The sequence below is a fragment of the Alligator mississippiensis genome, chromosome 3, assembly GCF_030867095.1.
Source record: "Alligator mississippiensis isolate rAllMis1 chromosome 3, rAllMis1, whole genome shotgun sequence".
In the NCBI taxonomy this organism is placed as follows: domain Eukaryota; kingdom Metazoa; phylum Chordata; order Crocodylia; family Alligatoridae; genus Alligator; species Alligator mississippiensis.
The window spans coordinates 67371100-67394268 of NC_081826.1; the positions used below are offsets into that span (position 1 = coordinate 67371100).

Genomic DNA, 23169 nt, shown 5'->3' on the forward strand with positions numbered 1-23169 from the left:
CAACTCGGAGAAAGAGCTCTGGATACACTCACACGAAGTTTGCTAGACTCCGTGGAACTTGCGCGCAGGGAAGGGGTTCGTCGAGGGATCGTTCGGCGACGGGGAGAGGCCAGAGGTTGATCGACCCCTATAGCCTTCTCAAGGTACACGCTGGGTCCGATAGGCTCCACAGCGCTTGGAGATCTTCACGAGACGTGAAGTTGTCCTCCTCCTGATAGTTGTGAAGTCCTCCAACTTGGGCGGAAACCGCTCAAGCCTCTTATACAGCTAGCAAGCCAATCGCTAGTTGCCACGTGGGAATAATTTAGAACTGGCCAATAGCGGGACACAAATTTGCATGCGGGTGGCGGGAACTCCTTTGCACCGTGCATTTCTCTTTGCAACTAAGAAATGCACCCTGCAAAGAAAGCTCCGAGTGGCGGGAAATAATTTAGCAGTGCCGAAGCGCGCACACATCAAATCACACCCTTGGGTTGTGACAAATGGTACCTAGTTTTTAATATTTTTTTTTAAGTGTGTAAAATTAACTTGATTAGAAACACGTGTTTTATAACAAACTGGGAAAAACATGCATAAATATTAAACTGTGTTTCTGATATTATAAACAGGAAGATACTTTAGATTGGCACAACTCTGGTTGAGAATAATTGCTCTAGAAAGGTACTATTATCTTTCATATTATTCTGTTATCTTCTGCCCATGGGATCTGAATACCCCTTTAATCTTTAATGTATTCATCCCCAAAGTAATACTTTGAAGCAAGGTATTATGAGGTGCACAGACCAAGGTTCAGAGTCCATCTTACTTAAATGGTGTCTAAATGACACTCAAGTTTTAAGCGTGAGGTCTTGAAATTTGTATTTGTTTTTTTTTTTAATGCAAAATGATATTCCTTCTAGATATAAGCACGTTGTGCAAAACGTCACATATTGTAGAATTTACAACAATACCATGTTTTTCCAGCTTGTTGGAAATTGCTCATTTTCAGCATATTGTCTAAAGAGGGTAGAGAGGAAAATAAAAGTATTGGACATCACTATTAAATGGGGAGAAGGGAGGCTCTGCCTGCAAGATGGAGGTGCCTTTGCAGGATGGCTGGGTCCCCACTGTGGGAAGGGTCTGGCTGGTGCAGTGGAGAGCAGCATGGGCCTAATAGCAGCTCCTGCCAGCTAGTCTCAGATACTGATCACACATTCGGTTTGGGAAGGCCCCCCTGGAGCAGAGATTCCTTCTTTTCCCAGGAAGCAATGGAGGGTTCTGGTGGAAGCAGGGGCTGGGCTGAGCAGGAGTGAGGGGGGAGAGAGTGGGGAGTAGAGGCTGGCTTCTAGCTGAGAGCTCCTGCCTGACTCTTACTTTTTATACACAGCTTTGTGCATGTCCTTTCACAGCATCTGCAAGTGAACTTGAGCTCACAGAAACCTGCCCTATGTATACATGTATAGTATCTACTTGTGTTAGTCTATAAGGTGCAAATCCCCCTTGCTGTCTACTTGACTTTTACCTACATTTGTCATAACTGTAGCCAGCCCTGGGTCCTAAAGAGAGCAAAATCTTGTCCCGAGGAATGCATTGGTTTATGCTGCAGCCAGTTCCTGACCCAGCCCCACACTGCCTCTCCTAGAGAGGTATGCAGTTTGGCAGTTTCCACTAGGAATAGCGGTGGCATGGCACCTTTTGAAAGGATCTCATGGCTCCTTGATTCACTAGTACAGACAAATCTTGTCCTTTTTATAATCATATGTTAAAAAAAAAAAAATTGACAGTACGAGAAGTAATTTACAAAGTTATTTGAGCACATTGTGTCACTAAAACATTGTTTTGTAGGATACTTTATTTACAATCTGTAAGTATGCACACTTAATTATTCTAATATAATAAAATCCTTTGTCTGTCTGTCTGTCCATAATGCTTTATGAGCACTCTGATTGGTTGTCTCAACAGCCAATCACAGTGCTGACTGAAACAACCAGTTGGAGTGCTCTGCACACACATGTGCACACATGCACGCACGCATGGCGAAGCGCTGCCATGACAGCAGGGACTGAGGGGCCGGAGCAGGGGGGCGAGTTAATCAGTGCTGGCCTCGCCGCCCCCCCCCCCAATCTCCTGGCCCTGCTCTTTGGAGGCAGAGTGGGGATGGCAGGGACAGACTGGCACAACAGAATGCCACCGTGACAGAGGGGACAGAGTGGGGGTGGGGCAAGGCTAGCAGGGCTGGCCTCCCCTCGTCCAACCCCCCACCCCCCAGCCCTGCTCCTTGAGGGGCGATGGTAGCATGTGGTGCTGGCCTGGCCCCGCACACTGTTGGCTTCACCCTGCCCTCTCTGGCCTTGCTGCTGCATCCAAGGGGTGTCCTCGCCTTCCCACCCCCGGCCCTGCTCCTCGGAGGCGGCAGTGGCTCTGGCCAGCTTCGTACCTGCTGTCATGGCAGTGCTCCGTCCTTGGCAGAAGGGCATACGGGATGGCAGGGATGGACTGGCACGGCGGAACACTGCCATGACAAGGGAAGGAGCGGGGGGTCGAGGCTAGCACCGCACTGCCAACACCTTGCACTGCCACAGCCTCCTTTGAGCAGGGCTGGAGAGGGGGGGAAGGGAAAGGCCACCCCTTGGATGTGGCAGCAGCACGGGGTCCTGGTGGTGGGGACAGCGGGGCAAGCTGCTCCTGGCAGGAGGTGGTGGTGCGGGATGGTGGGTAGCAGTGCTCTGTCCTTGCTCTCCTTTCCGGCAGGGATGGGAAGAGGGGTGCAGGACAGGGAATGGGGGGTTTTCTGGTGTAAGCGCCCCCTTGCCACCATTCCACTCCCCGCTGCTGCCCAGCCCTGACAACAGCTGGCAGAGGGGGAGGTGGTGGAGAGGGAGGGGGGGGATGTTGTGTATGGCCAGACACGGACCTACAGCAGGGCAGGGCACTGAGTGTTGGTGGCCACGTGCCAACTCCCCTCCCCCACTGTTTCTTGGAGCTAGCAGCGGCGTGAGGTGGAGCAGCAAAGGTTGTGGGGGGCCCACTGGACCGGACATGGAGGGGATCATGGGGTGGTGCATGAGACCGGACATGGGCGTGGCAGGTGAAGGGTCGGGGGATGCATGGTTTCGGAGCTGGAGCAGCGGCAGCCTGGGGCACTGGGAGGCAGCACTGTGTTCCCCCTTCCCCGGTCATTCATGATGGACAATTTGCTAATACATAAATATTTATCTTCTAATAGTAATACAGCTTCCATGTATATGAACTTTTCTTTCTTTTCTTTTTCTTTCTTTTTTTTTTAAATAGAAACAAAACACGGGGGAAGTAAGAATGGAAAGAAAGAAGGCCTGTCCGGAAGCTCATTTTTCACCTGGTTTATGGTAATTGCTTTGCTTGGAGTATGGACATCAGTAGCAGTTGTTTGGTTCGAACTTATAGACTATGAAGAAGTTCTAGGTAAGACATTTAATAATAATTTAGTACATTAAAAATATGTCATTTCTGTCACCATTCATAGAACATAAGCTTTTTCAATTTCAGAAAGTAGGATTAATTCTTTTGTCTTATTTTATAGGTAAAATGTCACTGCTCTGGAAAATTAGTTACTGCTCCCTTGCAAATGCAGTAGCTTATTTTTAGCTGTTATAGATGCTGAATGGCATCTGTGCATGAAAGGATGCATTTTAATACTTTGATGTATATTAGTTTTAAAATTAAATTCTTGTAGAGGAAAATTCTGACATTCAAACTTTACATATATATTAAGAGTTGAGAAATCCAGAAGAATGGAGACCTCAAGTATGAATCTCAATGCTTTGTGTCCAGTGTGCTGTAGTTTGCTTGACATTAAAAACAGATTGTAACAAAGCATTTTTATTAGCAATCTTTGATATGTAAAAGGCATCTGAATTAAAATCTGATCAGGGTCTGTTGATGCAAATAATGGTTTTTATATTTTTACTATGCATGCAGCCAAAGCAAAGGACTTCCGTTATAACTTATCAGAGGTACTTCAAGGTAGGATATTGGAAAAACAAAATTCTTGTACTCTTTTTGAGATTAAAATAATATGCTAATTTAATTCTTCTTTACTTTTTTTATTTTCAGTGGTGATGAAATAGTTACCATTCTTCTGCAGGTGGCATGAAAGACTCAGCCATTGCTTATTCCTAACTTTTCTTTCTGTTCTTTGAGATGATGCAATTCTTCTTGCTGGCTGAATAGTAAAATTATGTGCTCTGTTTAACCTTAGCCTCAAAGTTAACAACAATTCCATAGATTGTATTGCTGTAATACAATGGTAATGGCTTATTGCACAGTTTGGACCCGTCCCTGGAATTTTGCTTCTACCAAACTTTTTCTTTCTTTTTCTAAACTGTAATTATTTCAACACACAAAAATGCTTTTCCATAAAAGTCATATTCTGAAAGGAACAATTAAGTGGTTAAAATCCATCCCACCACCCAAAAAAATGGCAGTAGTTGTTATATGGCTATTGTGCCACTGAAGTTCCTGCCTCCACAATAAGTGATCATATAGTCACAACTGTAGGAACCTCAAGGTTATGCAGTTCTTGTACCTGATCTTATAACGTTGAGAGGCAGGCTTGCTTTTGCCTGGATCTTGAGTTCTGTCAGAAACTAATTTAAAAGCCTGCTAGTTCATTTTGCAATTCCAGGGTACAGCTAATTATAGATGGTGTAGTTCTTTGTTACGTTAGCTGTTGTAAGAAACAATATGTATTCTTGTGGATTCCTTTTAGGGCTAGTAGAGCAACTGTAGCAGAAGTAAATGATAAACAAGATATCAAATGTTTTGGGTGCCTGTCCAGATTTTACTGTGTAAAAATAGCCTTGCTTTTGGCAAGTCTTGCCTTGGTTAATGATAGATGTTTAGATTCACCAATGCTTACATGAGATTTAGTATATGTTTTTATGCTATTTCTGGGAAACACGCTTCTTCTGTTCCACGTATCCAGAGCATAGGTATCATTTTTTGTGACAGAGAAGTATTTACAATGGTAGACTATGAAAACTGAAAGCATTTGGTGATCATTTGATTGCTTATTGTACAGCTAGTTTGTCTGAATACATTGAACTCAGATTAAAAAATAGTTGCATATTGAAGTGTGTACAGGCAGTCCTCAGACTTATGACACAATTGGTTCCTGAAAACTGCATCTTAAGTTGAAATGTTGTAACTCGAAATTGATTTTTCCCATAGGAAACAATGTTATAAATGGGGGATTGGCTCTCTCTTGGAAGCCCATTCCAGATCCTGGCCACCTTTACTGTGAAAAATTTCTTCCTAATATCTAACATAAATCCCCTCTCAGCTGGTTTACACCTGTTATTCCTAGTGACTCCCTGGGGCGCCTCAGTAAACAGCGCTTCCCCTATTCCCCGTTGACCTCCCCTAATAAATTTATAGGTGGCCACAAGATCTCCCCTCAGCCATCTCTTGTGAAGGCTGAAGAGATTCAGCTCTCTCAACCTCCCCCTGTAGTGTCTATCACAAAGGCCACTAATCATGTGAGTGGCCCTCCTCTGGACCCTCTCAAGATTCTCTGCGTCCCTCTTGAAGTGCGGCGCCCGAAACTGGACACGGTACTCCAACTGCGGCCTGACCAGTGCCGCATAGAGGGGAAGCATCGCCTCCTTTGTTCTATTAGTCATGCACCTGCTAATGCATGACAAGGTGCGATTGGCCTTGTTGATGGCCTCGTTACACTGCCGGCTCACGTTCATCTTGGAGTCAATTTTGAGTCCAAGATCCCACTCTGCCTCCGAGCTGCTGAGAAGGACACTCCCTAACCTATAGGTGTGCTGGGGGTTCCTCCTTCCCAGGTGGAGTACCTTACATTTATCTTCATTAAATTGCATCTTATTTCTCTCTGCCCATTGATCCAACCTGTCCAGGTCAGCCTGAATCTGCTCCCTGCCCTCCGGTGTACTAACTTTGCCCCATAACTTGGTATCATCAGTGAACTTGGAGAGGGTGCTCTCCACACCCTCATCCAAATCGTTGATGAAGATATTGAATAATATTGGTCCAAGGTCCGAACCCTGCGACCCCACTGCCCACCTCCCTCCAGGCTGAGAAGGAACCATCCACCACCACTCTCTGGGTGCTGTCCCTAAGCCAGTTGGCCACCTACCTGAAACAGGGTGTCAGTTTATAAACGTTCTAAGTACGAAATGTTGTAAGTTGAGGACTGCCTATACTTGCTTTTTGTGTTTTGGAAAGACTAAATAAATTATTCACTGAAAGAAGTCTGCCTACATTCAAGTACACTTGATATTTAGACAACTTGCAATTGAACTTGGAATGTCTTTTAAGGTATTCCAAAAGACCTAAAATTAGGTTAACTAATGAAGATGGAATAATTTAAAACTACATATATTGCATATTGAATACATAAAAATGAAAGCATTTTAAAAATTCTTTTCTTTCTACTACTCTCGTGTTTTTAGGCAAGCTTGGGATATATGATGCAGATGGAGATGGAGATTTTGATGTGGAAGATGCAAAAGTTTTGTTAGGCAAGTACTAAACACATTTTGAAAAGTCCATGTAATAGTTTTTATGCTTCAGGTTCCTTAATTTGTCGTATAATATTAAATGATTAAATCGGAAGGTAAGGAAATGCCCTAAACATGGAATTCTTTGCATGAAAACTGCAAGTACTGTTGCAAGGTAGGTGGAATTATTTAGTACTTGATGTAACATGCACCTATTAACTGTACCTAAAATGCATCTTTTAAAAATTTCTTTGGGTAAGGTGGGTCATTTCATAAGGTGTTTACAATATTGGAGCATAGGTCAAAGACACATGCCAGGTCAATTGTAAATGAGGTTGTGGTAGAAATAATTAAATTCTAATATAATAAAAGCCTTTGTCTCTGTCTGTCTATTCATAACGCTTTGTGAGCACTCTGATTGATTGGTTGTCTCGGCAGCCAATAACAATGCTGACTGAAACAACCAGTCAGAATGGTCTGCATAGACAGACGGACACAGTGGAGTGCTGCCATGACAGCAAGGACTGAGGGGCTGGAGTGAGTTTGGAACAGGGCTGGCCTCATGCCCCTCCCCTGTCGTGTTTTCCCCCCCCCCCGTGTCCCTGCTCCTTGGAGGCAGATGGGGACAGCAGGGACAGATTGGCATGGCACAACACACCCCCAACAGCCATTCTCCTTGGAGGCAGCGGGGGTGCTGGTGGCACAGCACTGGCATCAGCCTCCCCCCAGTCCGGCCTCACTGCCACATCCAAGGGGTAGCCTTAATTCCCCACCCCCCTCCCCCCCCGGCCCATTTGTCCAAGGGGATGGTGGGGATACGGCCACCACAGTATGCAAGCTTCTGCCTCCTGTTCCTGGGAGCTGCAGGGGGTGGAGGGGTGTATGGGACTGCACTGGGAGTGGCAGGGGGTGGGGGCCTCACGGGGCCAGATGTAGGGGTTGGTGAGGTGTACGGGGCTGGAGATGGAGCAGTGACAGTGTTCTGTCCCCGTCCGCTTCCCCCACCTGTCATTCGTGACAGGCAATTCACTAGTCTTTATATAAATGTTTTTCTACATGTTAAATATATTCTTTACATTTTATTTTCTGCTTCCCTCTGCCTTTTTTTTTTTTTTTTTTTTGCCCTTCAATGTTCTGCTTCATTTCCCTTTGTAATATAAGGGCTGACTGAGGCATCCTTTGCAGACTACCAACTCTTATTGCTTCTGTTCCTAAAGAGTAACTTCCTTTTTTCTTGCTTGGAATCTTAAGGGAGAAATTTCTTAAGTGTAAATTTTAAGATACCCACAGATCTGGGTACAGCAGTTAACTTTACCAAGGTGAGAATGCCATCTTGAGCACTTTTTGTTCAGCCTTTGGACAGAGGCTTCTTAAATAGCTGAAATTTAAATTCATAGTGGGCTTTGCCTTTTTCATTCTTTAGATTTGTTCAGATGAACCCACTCGGGATCCTAGGAATATATATAAACTTAATATATAAAAAAAGAAAAAAAGCCCAAAATAGTAAAGAGCTTGGGCAACTCTCTGGGGTAAACTGTGTTAAATCTCTTTTATAACTCCCTTCCTGCTAATATAGTGCTGGTCCTTATTGACTTCTCTCTTTTTTATTTTGTAAAGAAAAGCAGAGTAGAGGGGAATGAGAAGCAGTGTATTAATAACAAGGTGACTCTTGCAGCTGAAATTGGAGGGAAAATAATTTTAGCTGTTCTTAACTGGGGACTTTCCAGCTTTGCATTATCAGTTGTTCAAAGTCATCAAATGGAGTTGAAAAAAACACCAAATCATATCTGTTCAATGTCCAGAGTTGTATCTTAATGGTGCAGTAATGCAAGACATAGTGTGTTGATACTACATTTTACTGTGGACTAGTATCAGGTCGTTGTGCATGCTCTTTAAAAGTCTATTTAATGCTGTCTTCCCCCATCTCTGTTCACCTGAAGAGGTAGGCAGGTAGCTTTGTTTTTCAGTCTGCTTGTTTATAGTGTATATGTGCTGCTATGTATGTGAAGAACTTTTGAGATTCAGCATCATGAATGCAACTGTAATGTCAGGTAGAGCAAGAAGTATTCTAATCTTGTCTCTAGTGGTCTGTCACATTAGAGCTGTAAATTGAGAGCTAACACTGAAATATATGTTTAAGACAAGAAGTGCAAAAGTTAACTCAGAATAAATTATCATGATCTTTTCTCCTGTAATTCTTCTTCAAACCTGTACCTTCTTGGTGCTGTATAGGAAGGAATAGATAGTTCTCTTACTACTGTATTTCATGCCAGTCTTTCTGACTGCAGAGCTGGTAGCCAAAAATATGTACTGCTCTTTGTTACATCTTTGATTATATGAAACTTGATATGATTGGGTATTCTGCCAGTACTCTGACCATGTTTCTATAATAAATTTGCCTTTCCATATTATTGAAATACATGTTTTCTCAAATGTGACCTAAAAGGTCACACATCAAGGAGCTACTGTACTTCAAAACTAGTGTTTAAGATTTGGCTTTTTCATGCATTCTGTAAAACAGGGAAAAAATACCTAACTGGTTTTTAAAACATTTTTGGTGCAGACCACTACAAACATTTGATCAATAAAAAATCTTTTCAGGTGATTAATCCATAATTTAATTTAGTTTCAGCTAAAAAACCAAAATACAAAAGCACCCAACAGGAAAAACCAAGCAAGCTTCTGGTTCTAATTATGTAGTGTAATTCAAAAGTGTCAAACTCACCCTGGGTCAGATCTGGACCATGGGGCTCCTCCTGGACTGCATCTGCAGGGCCAGAGGCTACAACAGTGACTGGTTTGGGAGCAGTGGCAGGGTCAAGCAGCTGGGCTGTCAGCACAGCTCTTGCTCTCCTCCCTGCCATTGATAGCATGTCTGGCAGGTCCTAGAGGTCCTGAATTCTGTGGTAAGCCACTCCCTCTAACCATGACTCTTAACTTCCTGTATCCCCAGTGAACCAGATAAAATGGCTCTGTGACCTGGATGCAACCCACAGGTTGTATTGCTTGACACCCTGGTATAATTTATATAACACTGTTAACTGTATAATATTATATGTATTCAATATAGTCTGCAAAAAGTAACAAATGTGACTTTGTCCTGAGGAATTTGCAATTAAATAAAGCATTAAAATAAGGAAAATATGCTATAAAGGCTGCAGTCATCATCTCTTGGAACTTAACTTTCTAAATATTTGTGAGCTGTGACAGAATGTATTTTGAATGACTTCTGTTAGAAAAAGATACTATTTTTATGCTGATGTTAAAAAATTGATGCTCAAAGACATTGATTTTAATGGGAGTACAATATTAAAAGACTTTGGTGCTTATTTAATCCTTTGTCAAGAATGAGAACTTTACTGTTTAATCCTAATAAATTATCAGTTACTTGTCTTTTTTTCTTTAGCTAATCCTTAAAGCTAGAGAGATACTACTGTAGTTTAAAATCTCCAGCATTCACATCTTCTATTGGTAGTGCCATAAATAATATCTCCCTTTTGGATACGGCAGGATCTATATCTAAAAAATAAATTAATTAATATTTTGTTCTAATTATAAAAATAATTATAAATACAGATTTCAATTTTAGAAATAATGTGGATTTCTAGGATGTTAACATGTAAAAATTAATGATTGAACAAACCATTTTTTTTCTGCATTGTTTCAACAAACTGTATTAAGTGGAGAATGGCTATCAATTTACATTTTTGGACTTATTTTTGGTCTTTTCTTTCTCCCATTGAAGTTAACAGAAATTTGAGCATTGACTTCAGTGGGAACAAGATTGGGCATCCAGAGGCATCTCTAATAGGGTGTATGCCCTGAGCAGCTGTGGGCTCTGGCTCTGAATCTTCATCTGTGTCCCAGGGAGTGGAGGCAAGGGGGCTCTAGGCCCACACAGCTGTGGACTTTGGCAGTACGGAGAGGGCAGAAGAGCTGAGGGTCTTTAGGGTCCCCGCAGGGGAAAGTGTGTCCCTCAGCCAAGGCATTTAGCCTCTTACCGGCCATCTCTCTCTCTCTCTCTCTCTCTCTCTCTCTCTCTCTCTCTCTCTCTCTCTCTCTCTCTCTCTCTCTCTCTCTCTCTGCAGACACTGTTGAGTGTGTGTTGAGTTGGAGGTAGAAAACATCTAATTTGCTTATGGGAGGGCAGTGGAGGACACCACCATGCTATGCAGCCACAGCCTGTAGTGACAACCATTCTGGAGGTTCCCTGCCTTTTGTTCTGGCATCCCTCTTAATTAGAGTTGGGTCTCAGCCCTCCTTCCTCTCCACCCCCCCCCCCCCCCGTAGTTATGCTACCCTGGGCATCTGTGTAATAGCCTGCATACTTTTCAAGCAACATTCTGCATGAATAGCTAACTCTTAGTTTTTGTTTTGGGGGAAAGTTATTTCTTAAACTGGAGTAATATATGGACATGTAAGTTGTCAGTCACTAAACATATGCTTCTCTTATGGCATTGATATCTAGAAGGCCTTATGTTGTTTTTTTGTTTTCAGTGTTTGCTAATCATTGAAAGGTGCCTAGAAAGTTTAGTAGAAGAAAAAATATTTCTAATGGCCTTACTGCTAGTTGGTGAATCATTGCATGGATATGTGCAGGGGCATCATTTGCGTCTCAACATCCCATCTTAAAAATAGATTAAGATGCATGTGGGGAGTTTGTGTAGGTATTGGGAATAGTATGTTTGATCAGTTGAATGGGCTTGTGGGATTACCTGGGCCACCTTATTTCACTCCTCAGAGATAAGTAACACTGCTGTGTTTAACTTAAACCACTTAACTGCCCTTTGGTATAACTGGTTTGGTATCAAACTAAGAACACATGCTGTTACTTCCTCCATGTGCCCTGTTTTATAGAAGGGGTTACCCAAAACATGCCTGTTTCTTGACAGTACAATATCAGAGAATTTTAGCTTGTTTTCCAAAAGCTTTTGGAATCACTTTCTTCGGTTCTTCTGTATCTCCCTCCCTTTATAATCGCCTTTTTTTTTTTTTTTCTTTCACTGTTTCTTTACCTCTAAAACTTTTACCAAGAAGGGTTGCTGAGCTTGGAATTCCTCTGTATCAGCAGTATTTCTCTGGTGAGGCCTTCCATAGATTGAATCCAGACTACAACACTAAAATAACTATAGGGTTTTTTTGTTTTACTTAAGTGGGTCAGTGTTTTGCTTCTTGGTTTGAGACCTGTGAAGCAAGATAGAATGGTAACTACATGAAGTTAAAGCTATAAAATGTGTTTTCTCATAGAATTAAATTATAAAGGAATTTGGAGGGGGATGTAAAAATACCTCACTGCCTAGTGATAATTAGTGGGTTAATAAATGGTCAGAACAATGGATACCCATTATAAATTAAAATTACAAGCAATTAAGGACATTTTGTTTCAACTGCCTGTCTGAGAAACTTATTGAAATGCACAGATCTGTTTAAAGCAAACAGTGTTCTGATATCTTACCTCTAAATTTGATTGCCTTAAAAAATTGAATGTGATTGTTCTAATTTAAAGAAGACTGATAAGATGCAGAATCTACTTTAACAATAAATGCTGAAAACAGCAAGTTATGCATAAAGGTTCGATCTGTTTCCAGGAAGAAAGTAGTGAAAGAGGAGCCCAATCCACTATCTTATCTAAAATACTTACAGGTTTCACATGTCCAAATTTTAATTTACTTCTTTGCAGGTTGAAACTTTCTTAACCTTTCTACTTCTAATTAGCATTCCTGTAAAAACTGCTCTCTGTGACGCGAGATATCTTTCATAGATCCTTCTTTTACAGTTTCCTCTTTCCACCTAACTGCTCTCCTTTTTTTCTCTTTCTCTCTTTCCTCTATTCTTGTGTAGGCCTGACCAAAGATGGCAGTAATGAAAATATTGATTCCCTTGAGGAAGTCCTTAATATTTTAGCAGAGGAAAGTTCTGATTGGTTTTATGGCTTCCTCTCATTTCTCTATGATGTATTGACTCCTTTTGAAATACTAGAAGAAGAAGAGAGCGAAGCTGCAGATGATGTTGATGGTACGTCACAGAATGAAGGGGTTCAGGGAAAAAAGACTTGTGTTATTTTGGATTTACAGAACCAGTGACTAAGGGACTAATTTTACTAGCTTTTGAAAATGTCCATGCAAATGTCAGTCTTGATATGACAGGGCTTTATGGCAGTGGGGAAAAACACCCAGAATGGACACAGTAAATATCAACTAATATCAGCTAGTTTCACTAGTTGAGAAGCCTTTTAGTAAGTTTTTCTCACAGGGAAATTAATGGTACACATTTGCGTAATTATGTCTAGACTAAAAATGTGTCTGCAGTTGTTTAGTTGGTTTCTGAATGGTTTTGCTTCAAATTGTGCATTTTGTGCACTAAACTTGGCAAACTAACTGTAGTAACCTATACTGTTAACCCTATAAATGTTTATCTTTCTAACAAGCATTAATTGAGGTATTTTGTAATGGGCTTGATTACAAAATATTCTGGCATGATAGCATTATGTAAATATATATTTGTGTGTTAACCTTTAATATAGTTATTATACAAATAATTACCTTGTGAAATAATATACGAATAATTTTAGATTTTGAGAATTTTCTGATTTTCTGATTCCCAGATGCGTTCTTTTTACTAGCTTAATTTGAAGCACTGTATTAATAATGGTGCTTGCAAAATATACAAAAAACGTTGTTTTTAGATTAGTTAACATACTTATTGTATTCAGGAACTAGCATGTCAATGTTTTTCCCACTGATTGTCTTATTTGAAAAAAAAATTTCAGTCTTATTTTTTATATAGAAAAATACTACACCCTAAGGGCTGTTCTGATTTGTTTTCAATTTTTTTTAAGTGGGCCTTCTATAAAAGTGGGAAATTGTGAATATGTATTTCTTATGTAATGCTGAATATATTAAAGATTAATCCATACAAAATAGGATTTAATGTCTTTTTTCTGTTACTAAATTGAACAAGCTGACACACATTTCACAAAGGGTTAATCCTTTGTGTAAAATTCTCTAACACATTTGGCATATGTGAATTTTTTCTTATGATGAAGTTATATGCATGGAGAAGCTAATTTCTAATGGTGGTAGTCAGTTTGTATGTTGACTTGTTTTAATGTACAAATGACAGTTCTTTTGGTATTTTAAGATTGAAAATAGCACAGCCACTTCATTCATATCTTCTTTTTTTAGTTATATTTAATTCTGTAATAATTTCCATTATAAAGTTTACATTCCAGGGTTTAACTTTATTATATTCCACGTGACGCTTAATGTACTTACTTTTAAATCGATTTTGACTTGTATTGGCATGGCTTGGCAAGTTTTAAAGCTACATAAATACTTTTGTAACCCAGACAACATTTGTACCTGTTTCAAAATGAAACTTTGTTGGACCTAAGGTATGTGTATTTGGGTTACTTTTTATCCAAAAAAATTAAATTGTGAAAAAGGTATAGAAAATTTGTTGCAGAAACCTCACTAAAGATTTTTTTTTTTCAGGGTTGAGGCCCATACACATCAGACTTGCTGTAGGAACTCTTGTTACCATTTCTGTTTCATCAAGAAAGTATTAACATAATGCCTCATGAGAGAACCATCTAATCCTATAGAGCATGGTAGCATGAGCATTTTGTAAAGATACTTTTAAAGATCTAGTTTTACTTGACTAACTAGATTGTATTCATTTTCTAATCCTAGGAGAGCATGTAGTTTGCACCTGTGGGTTTCCTCTTACTTAGCTTTCGGTAAACATTTAATAGAATATTTGGCAAACAAAATTAAGATTAACTTTTAATTTGGGTACCTTTTTAATAGAGTGCAGCATGGTCATTGATACAAAAGTTGAGTGCCTTTAATTTGGTTTACTTTTGTGTCCTAGTCTCTTTTTTTGAAAAATGGGAACAGCAAGTTTCTTTGTGCAGCACTGAGTTCTATGGAAAAAAAGTGCCATATAGTTAGTAACAAAAAGCTATGTAACGTTGAGGATCTGTCGCTGTTCTGATTGTGACATAGTTCTTAATGGTCCAAAAAAGGATCAATAGCATAGTAATGTGCATAATCCTAAAGCATAAAATGAAAACATGTGCATAATACATAGAGGTGGAAATAACGAATAGATTAAATTTGGGGAATGCAAGTTAATTGATTGTGGAAAAGATCCAGGAAAACAGATAGATAGCATTTGAAATATGAGAAGTGCTAGAGGGAACCTGTTTCAGACTGAGTTTAGTCATATATATGGGGATTTTCTTCACTGATGAAGGGGTGATAGATCTCTGCATGACTTAGTAAACACTGACTTGAAATATAGTATTCCATCCTGAGTGCTTCAATAAAAGGAAAACATTGAAAGAAAAAAACATTGTTTAGAATCTAGGACTAAGGTCAGAAATTGCACATAAACTGATATAAATGATCATAAACTAGTTCAAATCTGTAACACAACAGAAGTTCAGTGCATATAAAACACTTTCAAAATGGTTAAAATCCAGTTTAAGATAAACCTGGAAGGATGTAGTATCAGATTTAACTGATTTAGGTTAAATCAGGTTTTTGAACTTCTGTCTCAGATCCCTTCTAGATTCAAGTTAATTCACAGTCCCCCAGCTTCCCAGGATGCTTTGCACCTTCCCTGCATGTTGGGTGGGTTAGCCTTGGCCCAGGTTGTCTGTTCTAGACCAGTAGGGGGGTGTGCTCTAGTGCCCCCTGGCTTCTGGCTTGGGCCACTTCAGGCATGTGGCCACATTTCTGGAATCAAAGATGAATCTGTTCACTTGCTTATTGGTTCAATCTATGCAAATTAGACTAATCTGTGAAGATTGAATCAGTTCAGCCTCAGGCTTTTTGACTGTCTCTGTTTAGCTTAGATGGCTAAGTTTATTAGGGAAGTCTGAAATAGACCATAGGTTGCCTGAAATGATAGATAAACTGTGAGGGAAGGTATAGAATAACTCTTTAGAATAACTAGAAAGGTGTAAGCACTAAGAAGATACTTACAAAGGATAGTCCAGTGAAATTTAATCAAAAGTAGGAGCATGAAAAGTTATTACATAAATTCCAATTTCAGTATCATCAGTGTTTTCTAAAAATTGCTTAAATATGTGGGGAGTCATTCAAAGAAAGTTGTAGAAGTGAAGACATTTAGAACAAAAATAAGACAAAAGGATAGAAAATATCTTAGAAAATAAAGGATATGGCTAGAGTATCTGACCTTCTAGAATTTTTCCTTTTCTAGAATAAGTTTTACAGAAGTGCATGCTATTGGCCTAACTCTGTCCCTGTTGAAGTTGCACTTTGAAAAAAGTGGGAACAGCGTTAAGTTTTATGGTGAACAATTAAAATCTTATACCTAAAGTGTAGGATGTAACTCAGTTTAATTGCCCTGAATTTTGTTAATAGTTATTAGACAGTACATGAGATTTAGGTATTGGGTGACCTGGTATGATTTAGTGAGATTAACTATGCTTTTCACATTCATTGTTTTTAAAGGGTAGCTAAATTACCCCAAAAGTTTAATATGAAATTGCTCTCAGTTATGTCATATTTTAGGAGTCATGATCTTGCTTGTACTTAAGTAAAATATGCTTCAAAGCATGTATTCAGAATAAAGGAGTAAAAGGAAACTTCAAGTCTAAATTTTCAGTCCCCATTGTAGTTTAATTCAGTTTTAAAATCTGTTGGGTAAACTAGTGTTATTTTGAGCCAAATAAATAGAAGTATGCAAAATGTTCAGTGGCTCAAGTGTAATGTGGTGAAGTAAGAATATGTAGTTAGTGAAGTACATATAAAGCTCAATGATACAAATTTTTTAATTTGTTTTGTAATTAAAGGTTAACAGAAACCTGTGTAGTAATCCTTCTAATTTGTACTATGTTAATTTTAAATGCAAATTTGTGGCTAGATGTTTTCCATTATGCTACACTTTTTATGGCCTCCTTACTTCTTACAGGGTTATTTTTAGTAAAGTTTTAGAGTTGCTTTTTTTTAAAGCCACTAAAACATTTATTTGATGCTATAATTAATGATTTGTTTGAGACCCACAGTGTGTCTGGGATGTGCCCTCCTCTATGATCTTCCCTCTAAATTGTTTTTAAGATACAGCATTACATGAACACTTCAAAAATTTAGTGCAGGCACTTAGTTTAATGAACTGGCTCTGGAACTCTTATTTCTTATGGACTTTTTAACTGAAATCTTAATTGTATGTAGGAAGTGTAGAGAAATGCACTGTAATTTCTTCATAGGAAAAAGATTTATTTTCTCTCACTTTCAGTTTTTTTCGTTACCCAAATGTCTCGTTAATGTAAAGTAGTAAAACAGTGAAATTATGAAAATGCCTAACATTTAATGTACCTATTTAAAATTATTAAAATCTGCTTGTTGATCTCTTGGTGCTAGGAAGCATACGTTTGTTTGATTTTTTTTTTTTTTTTTTTTTGCATAGGCTTTTGCATGCTTTGTTGTAGTACTAATGTAAATGAATTATAGGAAATAATGCTTCTTTTATTTCCCTGTAAATATTGAAAAAGTTGAAAAAATATATATATATACACACACACACATGGCTGAACCCCAGATTTCTGTGACCACCTTCAACAGTATTTAATGTAAAAATAATTAGGTATCATTATGTTTAGAATATCTAGAATCATATATATTTGAATTGAATACAGTGAATCAAGAATTGTTTATCTTGTGAGATTACTATTGTACCTTTTTTTTTTAGTTTTTCTATATCTAAAATAAGTTAATTTAAAAAACTCTTGCTCTTGAAAAATGTTTCAAGGGCAATGAATGATAAGACTTCATCTTTAGCTTCTGCAGTGTGTTAATTTTGTATCATTTGTTAGTCTCCAGTGATTTATTTTAGCAGAAATTAAATTCTGGTAATAGGTCTTCATTTAGCTTAAAATTAGGTGAGAGAGAAAGAGAGAGGTGAAGGAGATGCGGAGGGGCTGACGAACTTTCTTTGTGGTCCCCTGTACTGAAATGGTAGATTAGAACAAATCCATAGTGTACACATTTTTAATTAGAAAAAAAAACTTGAGACTGAGGTTCAGATCAGTCTGCATTGATTTATTATCCTATTCCCTAGCCATCCATCAAGGCATCATTTGAACTAAATAATGAATGTCAAGTTCCTGCTCCACTACTGTCTCACTTGAGTGTCCAGAATGGTTCTTCTTCCATGATAAGTTTAAAACAGAAAGATAACCTACTTCTGGGACTTTTTTTCTGCTTATCAGGCAGAGTGCTATATGCATATGTGTGACTTAGCTTCTCAAACAAAAATACTTCAACCTCTCCCCCCCCCCCCCCCCAAAAAAAAAATTCCCCTTATTCCCAGAAGGTAGATCATCCGAGCTACGAATCTTCTCTAGTAAAATGCATTTCTTCCCAAATATTCCTCAATTCTAAAAGGTTTACCAGATTATACCTCAGTAGCCTTTTGAACAGAAACCCTGATCAGAAGTGCTCTGCCTCTGACTCAGTTCCTCCTTCCCTACTTACATAAGCAGGCAAGCTGAGAGTCTTGGGAGCAGTCTAATGTGAGTATGATGTGTCAGCAGTATCTTCAATCTTCTGTTGCACTAGCTATGCAAAAGAATTTGTAATTCCCATTTGGGAGTATGGAAGGGGTTTCTTCCCAGGCTCCAATTTGCTCAGCAACCTGAAGCATACTCTCAAACTTTTACCAGATAAAAAGAATCGAACTTAAGGTAAGTGGCCACTGCCTTTTTCTAGGCAAACTGTTTTCGTTCAGCAGAAGACTGTTATTCAAATGTAGTTTATTGTAGCTGTAAAAATAAACATGTACATCAAAATAAAAAAAAGACTTTAGTTTTCTCTCTCCTGTGGTGATTCTTTGGCATAGACACATATCTTGTCGCTTGTTCCAGATTTGTTGAATTCATAATAGGATGATCAGTTTTGTGCTTTAAAATGCATTTGTTTTCCAAGTTCTATGATATGAACACCTTCTTCTGTTACTCCTCTGGTAGAAATAACCTTTTAAATATAGGTTTAAATATGGAACATTTGGGAAATGTTTTGTTGGTGGATTAGGATGAACTTTTTTTTGTGTTTCTATCTAATAGTTTTGTGGGGTGTGGCAACATATTTATGAATTTCTGTTCCTGGAAAACTTTGAAATGTGAAAATATGGTCTTTGAAGTTGTTTTATTCTACTACTCTTGTGTACCTTTGTGCAGAATTACAGTAACAAATAACATTTAATATTGCTAAAGAATTTGAGGCGACACACCTTCTAGAATTTCATAGAATAACTGTAGTTTAGCATTAATATTTTAAATTCAGAATTTTGACTTGTGGGAAAACAGTAGATTTTTGGTCAGTAACTAGCTATTTTAAAATTTTCATTAGAGTTGTAAATTATGCGGGGTGGGAAATAATCTCTGGATTCTATGCAAGGTTAAATCATACTGGCTTTTTCCAAGCAGACTTCCCTAGTTTCTTTAAAAACCTTTAATATTTTATGACTTCTTGTACATTTGTGTTTTAAAAGTTAAAAAAAAAAATACTGTTATTCTTTAAACTGCTACTGGTTTGCTAGATCAGCCTTAAATGCCTTAAAATACAACAGACAAAACTGAAGCAGCAACCTTTTTAGATTTGTGCTGAAGTTGATTAGACTAATGTTCAGATGCAGTTTACAAGCATACTTGTCACTGTGACTTCCGCTGCAATTAAATTTAGTGAGGAATGTGTACTTCATAAAATTGCATTTTTTTGACAAATTTCAAGTGAAAATGTAAGGTATTTATATTGTTTTCATTGTTTTTTGATCTTCTGTTAACTAGTTTTGAATATTTCTAATTGGGTAGTAATACTGTGTTATGTTATTGCACTAGTTACAAAAATCTTAAAATTGCAATAGTGGCTGAGATGTCTTACTTGGGTTTTACTACATGAAGCTTTATTAATAAAAAGAAAATAAAGGGAAATCTCACTGGACTTTGTCATGCGAGTAGAGTACATTTTGTGCACTGTTTTAAGATTTAAAGTATCAGTTAAGAACGTGTAAGCTAACTAACCAAGCATTATGAAAAAAGTTATTTCATTTGACACAATGTGGTTTTTTTTGCATAATTTTAGTATGCAGCTTTAGCTAAAGAATTGCATGTGTTTCTAGATCTTGGTAAATTTTGTGACGTATTCATTACATATGATGTGATACTAATTGCTGGGTGCATCTACATATGTGCTTTACTGTGGAGTAGACTAATTGGCTCCGCAGTAAAGTGTTAGTCTATACGTGCGCCGATATTAGGGTGCAGTAAATTAACTCTACCATAAGGTACAACTGTCAGGGAAAGTGCTATCTTATGGTGGAGTCATTAAGTGCAATCAAATGCATATGTAGACAGTGACCACCAGCTGCAAATTGCACCCCTTTAGCCGAACCAGGCAGGGGCCAGACCCTTGGCTCCTGCCAGCCCCTCTGCCTCCCACCTCTGCCACCTGGAACCTGCTGCCAGTCCAGGGCTGCTCTGCTCTGGTTCAGATTGCTGCTGTCCTGGGTGCACGTGTAGATGCTGTGGCTAGGCACAGTGTACTTTGGCTCAAATGGCTCCAGAGTTTATTGAGTTATGTTAATTGCACTTGTAAATGCACCCACTGACAATCCACAAATGCAAAGCTTTTTCTTCATTGTTATAAACGCGTGAAACTTAATCATTCTACTTAGGTAGCAAGAGAAGATCCTGATGTAGTTGAAATCTTGTTGATTGATAATTAGTATATTAGTGTATCATTATTTATAAGTGCCATTGAATTGTTTCTAGTTAGTGGGTAGCCTTTCCTGAAAAATACAGCTGTAATGCATTGAACCAAAGAGGCTTACCTGGTTTTACTGAAATAATAATTAACCATGGTAGTTTTATTTTGTTGGCAACAATTAGATTATGGGAGTGGTAAACATCCGACCAGTAGGCCATATCCCTCCAGGAGGGAATGGCTTGCTGCAAAATCCAGGGCCCTTTGGTCTCTTTGGATATGGCAGCCAGTGGTTGGAGCATGAGCGATGGCTGATGGAGCCCCAGATGCCCTCTGGTCACTTTGCCTGTTACTTACTACTGCTGCAGCCCTTGTTTCTCACCTGGTGGCCCTGGTGCCACCACATTGTAGAACTGTTGCCCCATGCCCCATTCCAGAACTAGAGCCCATGCCATGGCACAGGGCATGCAGTAGGAGCATCAGATTCACCATGGGGCATGTGGCAGAAACTGGAGCAGCATTGCTTCCCATGTGTGGGAGCTAGAGCACTGCTGAGGCACTGCCTCACTACTGCTGTGCACCCTAGGTCAGAGCCAGAGCTGCTGTCTCTGTGTGCCCTGAGCTGGATATGGCCTGCAAGGAGCGCCATGGTTCTGATCCAGCTCAAAGTGCAAGGGGAGTTTGATATCCCTGTTTAAATTATTCAGAATAGTTTAAATCAGCTTAAAACTTATTTTATATAACTGATTTAGGCTGAGACATATATATTAAAGGTGCACGGATATAAGCCCTTCTTGCTGCAGCTGCCCGGAGCCCGTGCCTGGACTGCCCTGTGGCTCTTCTCTGCTAACAACACTGCCACCTCTGGGTCACCCAGCAGGGCAGCAGCAGTAGCAGTGCAGAGGAACCGCAAGGCAGCCTGGGTGTAGGTTCTGGGTTGCTGCAGTGAGAAGGACCCAGCAACACTGAGGAGGAGGGGCCTCTTTTTTTCTCTGTGCTGAGCAGCAGTTTCTCCCTGGCTGCTGCCACTGCTCATGGTCAAGTGAGTTTGGAGTAGGCAGGGGTGGGGCTGGTTGCACAGTTTCCAGCTGATCTGCTCTAGCTGGGGCAAGTCAGGAGTGGGTGTGGGGTGGGTTGGGGATGGGGCTGTGCAGTTGGTGGTGGCAAGGAGGGGCCACAAGGTGCATGAGCTGTTGGGTGCCGACTATTGTTTAACTTCAATTAAAATTGCGATTAATTGCAACTATTTTTTAATCTTCCAATTAATTGTGATTATTTTTTTTAAATAGTTTGTAAGCCCTGCTTTTAAGGAAACTGATCTAAACTCTATATACATGCATAACTTTTTTAATTGATCTAAACTTTCTCATATATATAACATTTTATTTTATATATATATATATATATATATATATATATATATATATGAGAGAGTTTAGATCAATTTAAAAAGTTTATGTATGTATATAGAGTTTAGATCAGTTTGCTTACCTTCTGCAGTCTGCTTTTAAGTTAGATCAAGGGATGTTATTGTCATGGGTGACCTAAACTACCCAGACATTTGCTGGGAGGAGCAGACAGCCAGGTCTGACCGCTCGCGTAGGTTCCTGGCTGTATTACAGGACCTTCACCTTATCCAGGAAGTGCACAGCCCCCCTAGGGGTAACGCCTTGCTGGACCTGGTCCTGGCCATGGGGGATGACCTGCTGAGGGGACTGCAGGTCCTTGACCACCTGGGCAATAGCGATCATCACCTGCTGGATTTCATTATCCACTGCAGGGCATCTAGGGCTCACACCAAGGCTAAAGCCCGTGACTTCGGAAGGGCCAGCTTCAGTGAGCTTAGGATACTAGTGGGGGAGGCACTAAGGGCCCAGAAGGTGGAGGAGATGGGAGTCCATGAGGGATGGTCCTACCTTAAAGGGGCAATCCTCCAGGCCCAAAGGATAACAGTCCCTGAGAAAAGCAAGGGGGGTAAGAGTGCTCAGAAACCCCCTTGGCTCAGCAAGGGCATTCAGCAATGCCTGAGGACTAAAAGGGAAGCGTACAACCAGTGGAAGGGAGGAACTGTCACCAAGGAGGAGTACTCCTCCTTGGCCCGGGAGTGTAGGAGGGCTATTAGGAAAGCCAAGGCAGAGATGGAACTCAGGCTAGCGTCCAGGATTAAGTACAACAAAAAGTCCTTTTGCAAGTACATTGGGAGCAAGAAGAGGGCACCAGGCAATGTAGGGCCCCTGCAAGACACAAATGGTAATCTGGTGGCCATGCCAGACAAGGAAGCTGATATTTTTAACAGTTTCTTTGCCTCTTTTCCTGAACAGAGACTGGGATATCCCACCTACCAGAGGTAGGGACAGTCTTGGGGATAGCTCTGTCAAGCCTTCAGTCAGTGGAGATGTAGTTAGGGATCTTCTGGAAAGGCTAGACATTTTTAAATCTGCAGGTCCAGATGCCCTCCACCCAAGGATGTTGAGGGAGCTGGCAGGGGTCATCGCTGAGCCTTTGACCCAGCTGTATGAGCATTTGTGGTCATCTGGCCAGGTGCAGGGGATTGGAAACTGGCTAATGTGGTCCCTATTTTTAAGAAGGGGAGGAAGGAGGACCCAAGTAATTATAGGCCTGTAAGCCTCACCTCGGTGCTTGGGAAGCTCTTGGAGAGGATCATCAAGGAGCACATCTGTGCGGGGCCTGCGGGGGGGGATCATGCTCAGGGGCAATCAGCATGGGTTCATCAAAGGCAGGTCTTGCCAGATCAACCTGATTGCCTTTTACGACCAAGTAACTAAATCCTTGGATGATGGTGTCGCTGTGGACGTAGTCTTTCTAGACTTTAAGAAGGCCTTTAACACTGTCTCTCAGCCCATCCTCATCAATAAATTAAGCGACTGCAGCATTGATGCCTGCACAGTTGGATGGGTAAAAAATTGGCTGATGGGGCGCACCCAGAGAGTAGT

At 40.1% G+C, this 23169-nt stretch overlaps 1 protein-coding gene across 6 annotated transcripts in view; it reads left to right on the forward strand.

Moving 5' to 3' along the window:
* The window catches only part of ASPH (aspartate beta-hydroxylase), a 201499-nt gene that overhangs the window by 38127 nt on the left and 140203 nt on the right, over window positions 1–23169 (forward strand). For 5 of the 6 annotated variants that reach the window (XM_059724050.1, XM_059724053.1, XM_059724049.1 and 2 more), the window contains exons 2-4: window positions 3271–3420; window positions 3937–3981; window positions 6438–6506. In XM_059724050.1, the coding sequence (XP_059580033.1) occupies window positions 3271–3420; window positions 3937–3981; window positions 6438–6506 (264 nt within the window). The remainder of the gene's footprint in view (window positions 1–3270; window positions 3421–3936; window positions 3982–6437; window positions 6507–23169) is intronic. The other variant, XM_059724051.1, reaches the window with a different exon arrangement.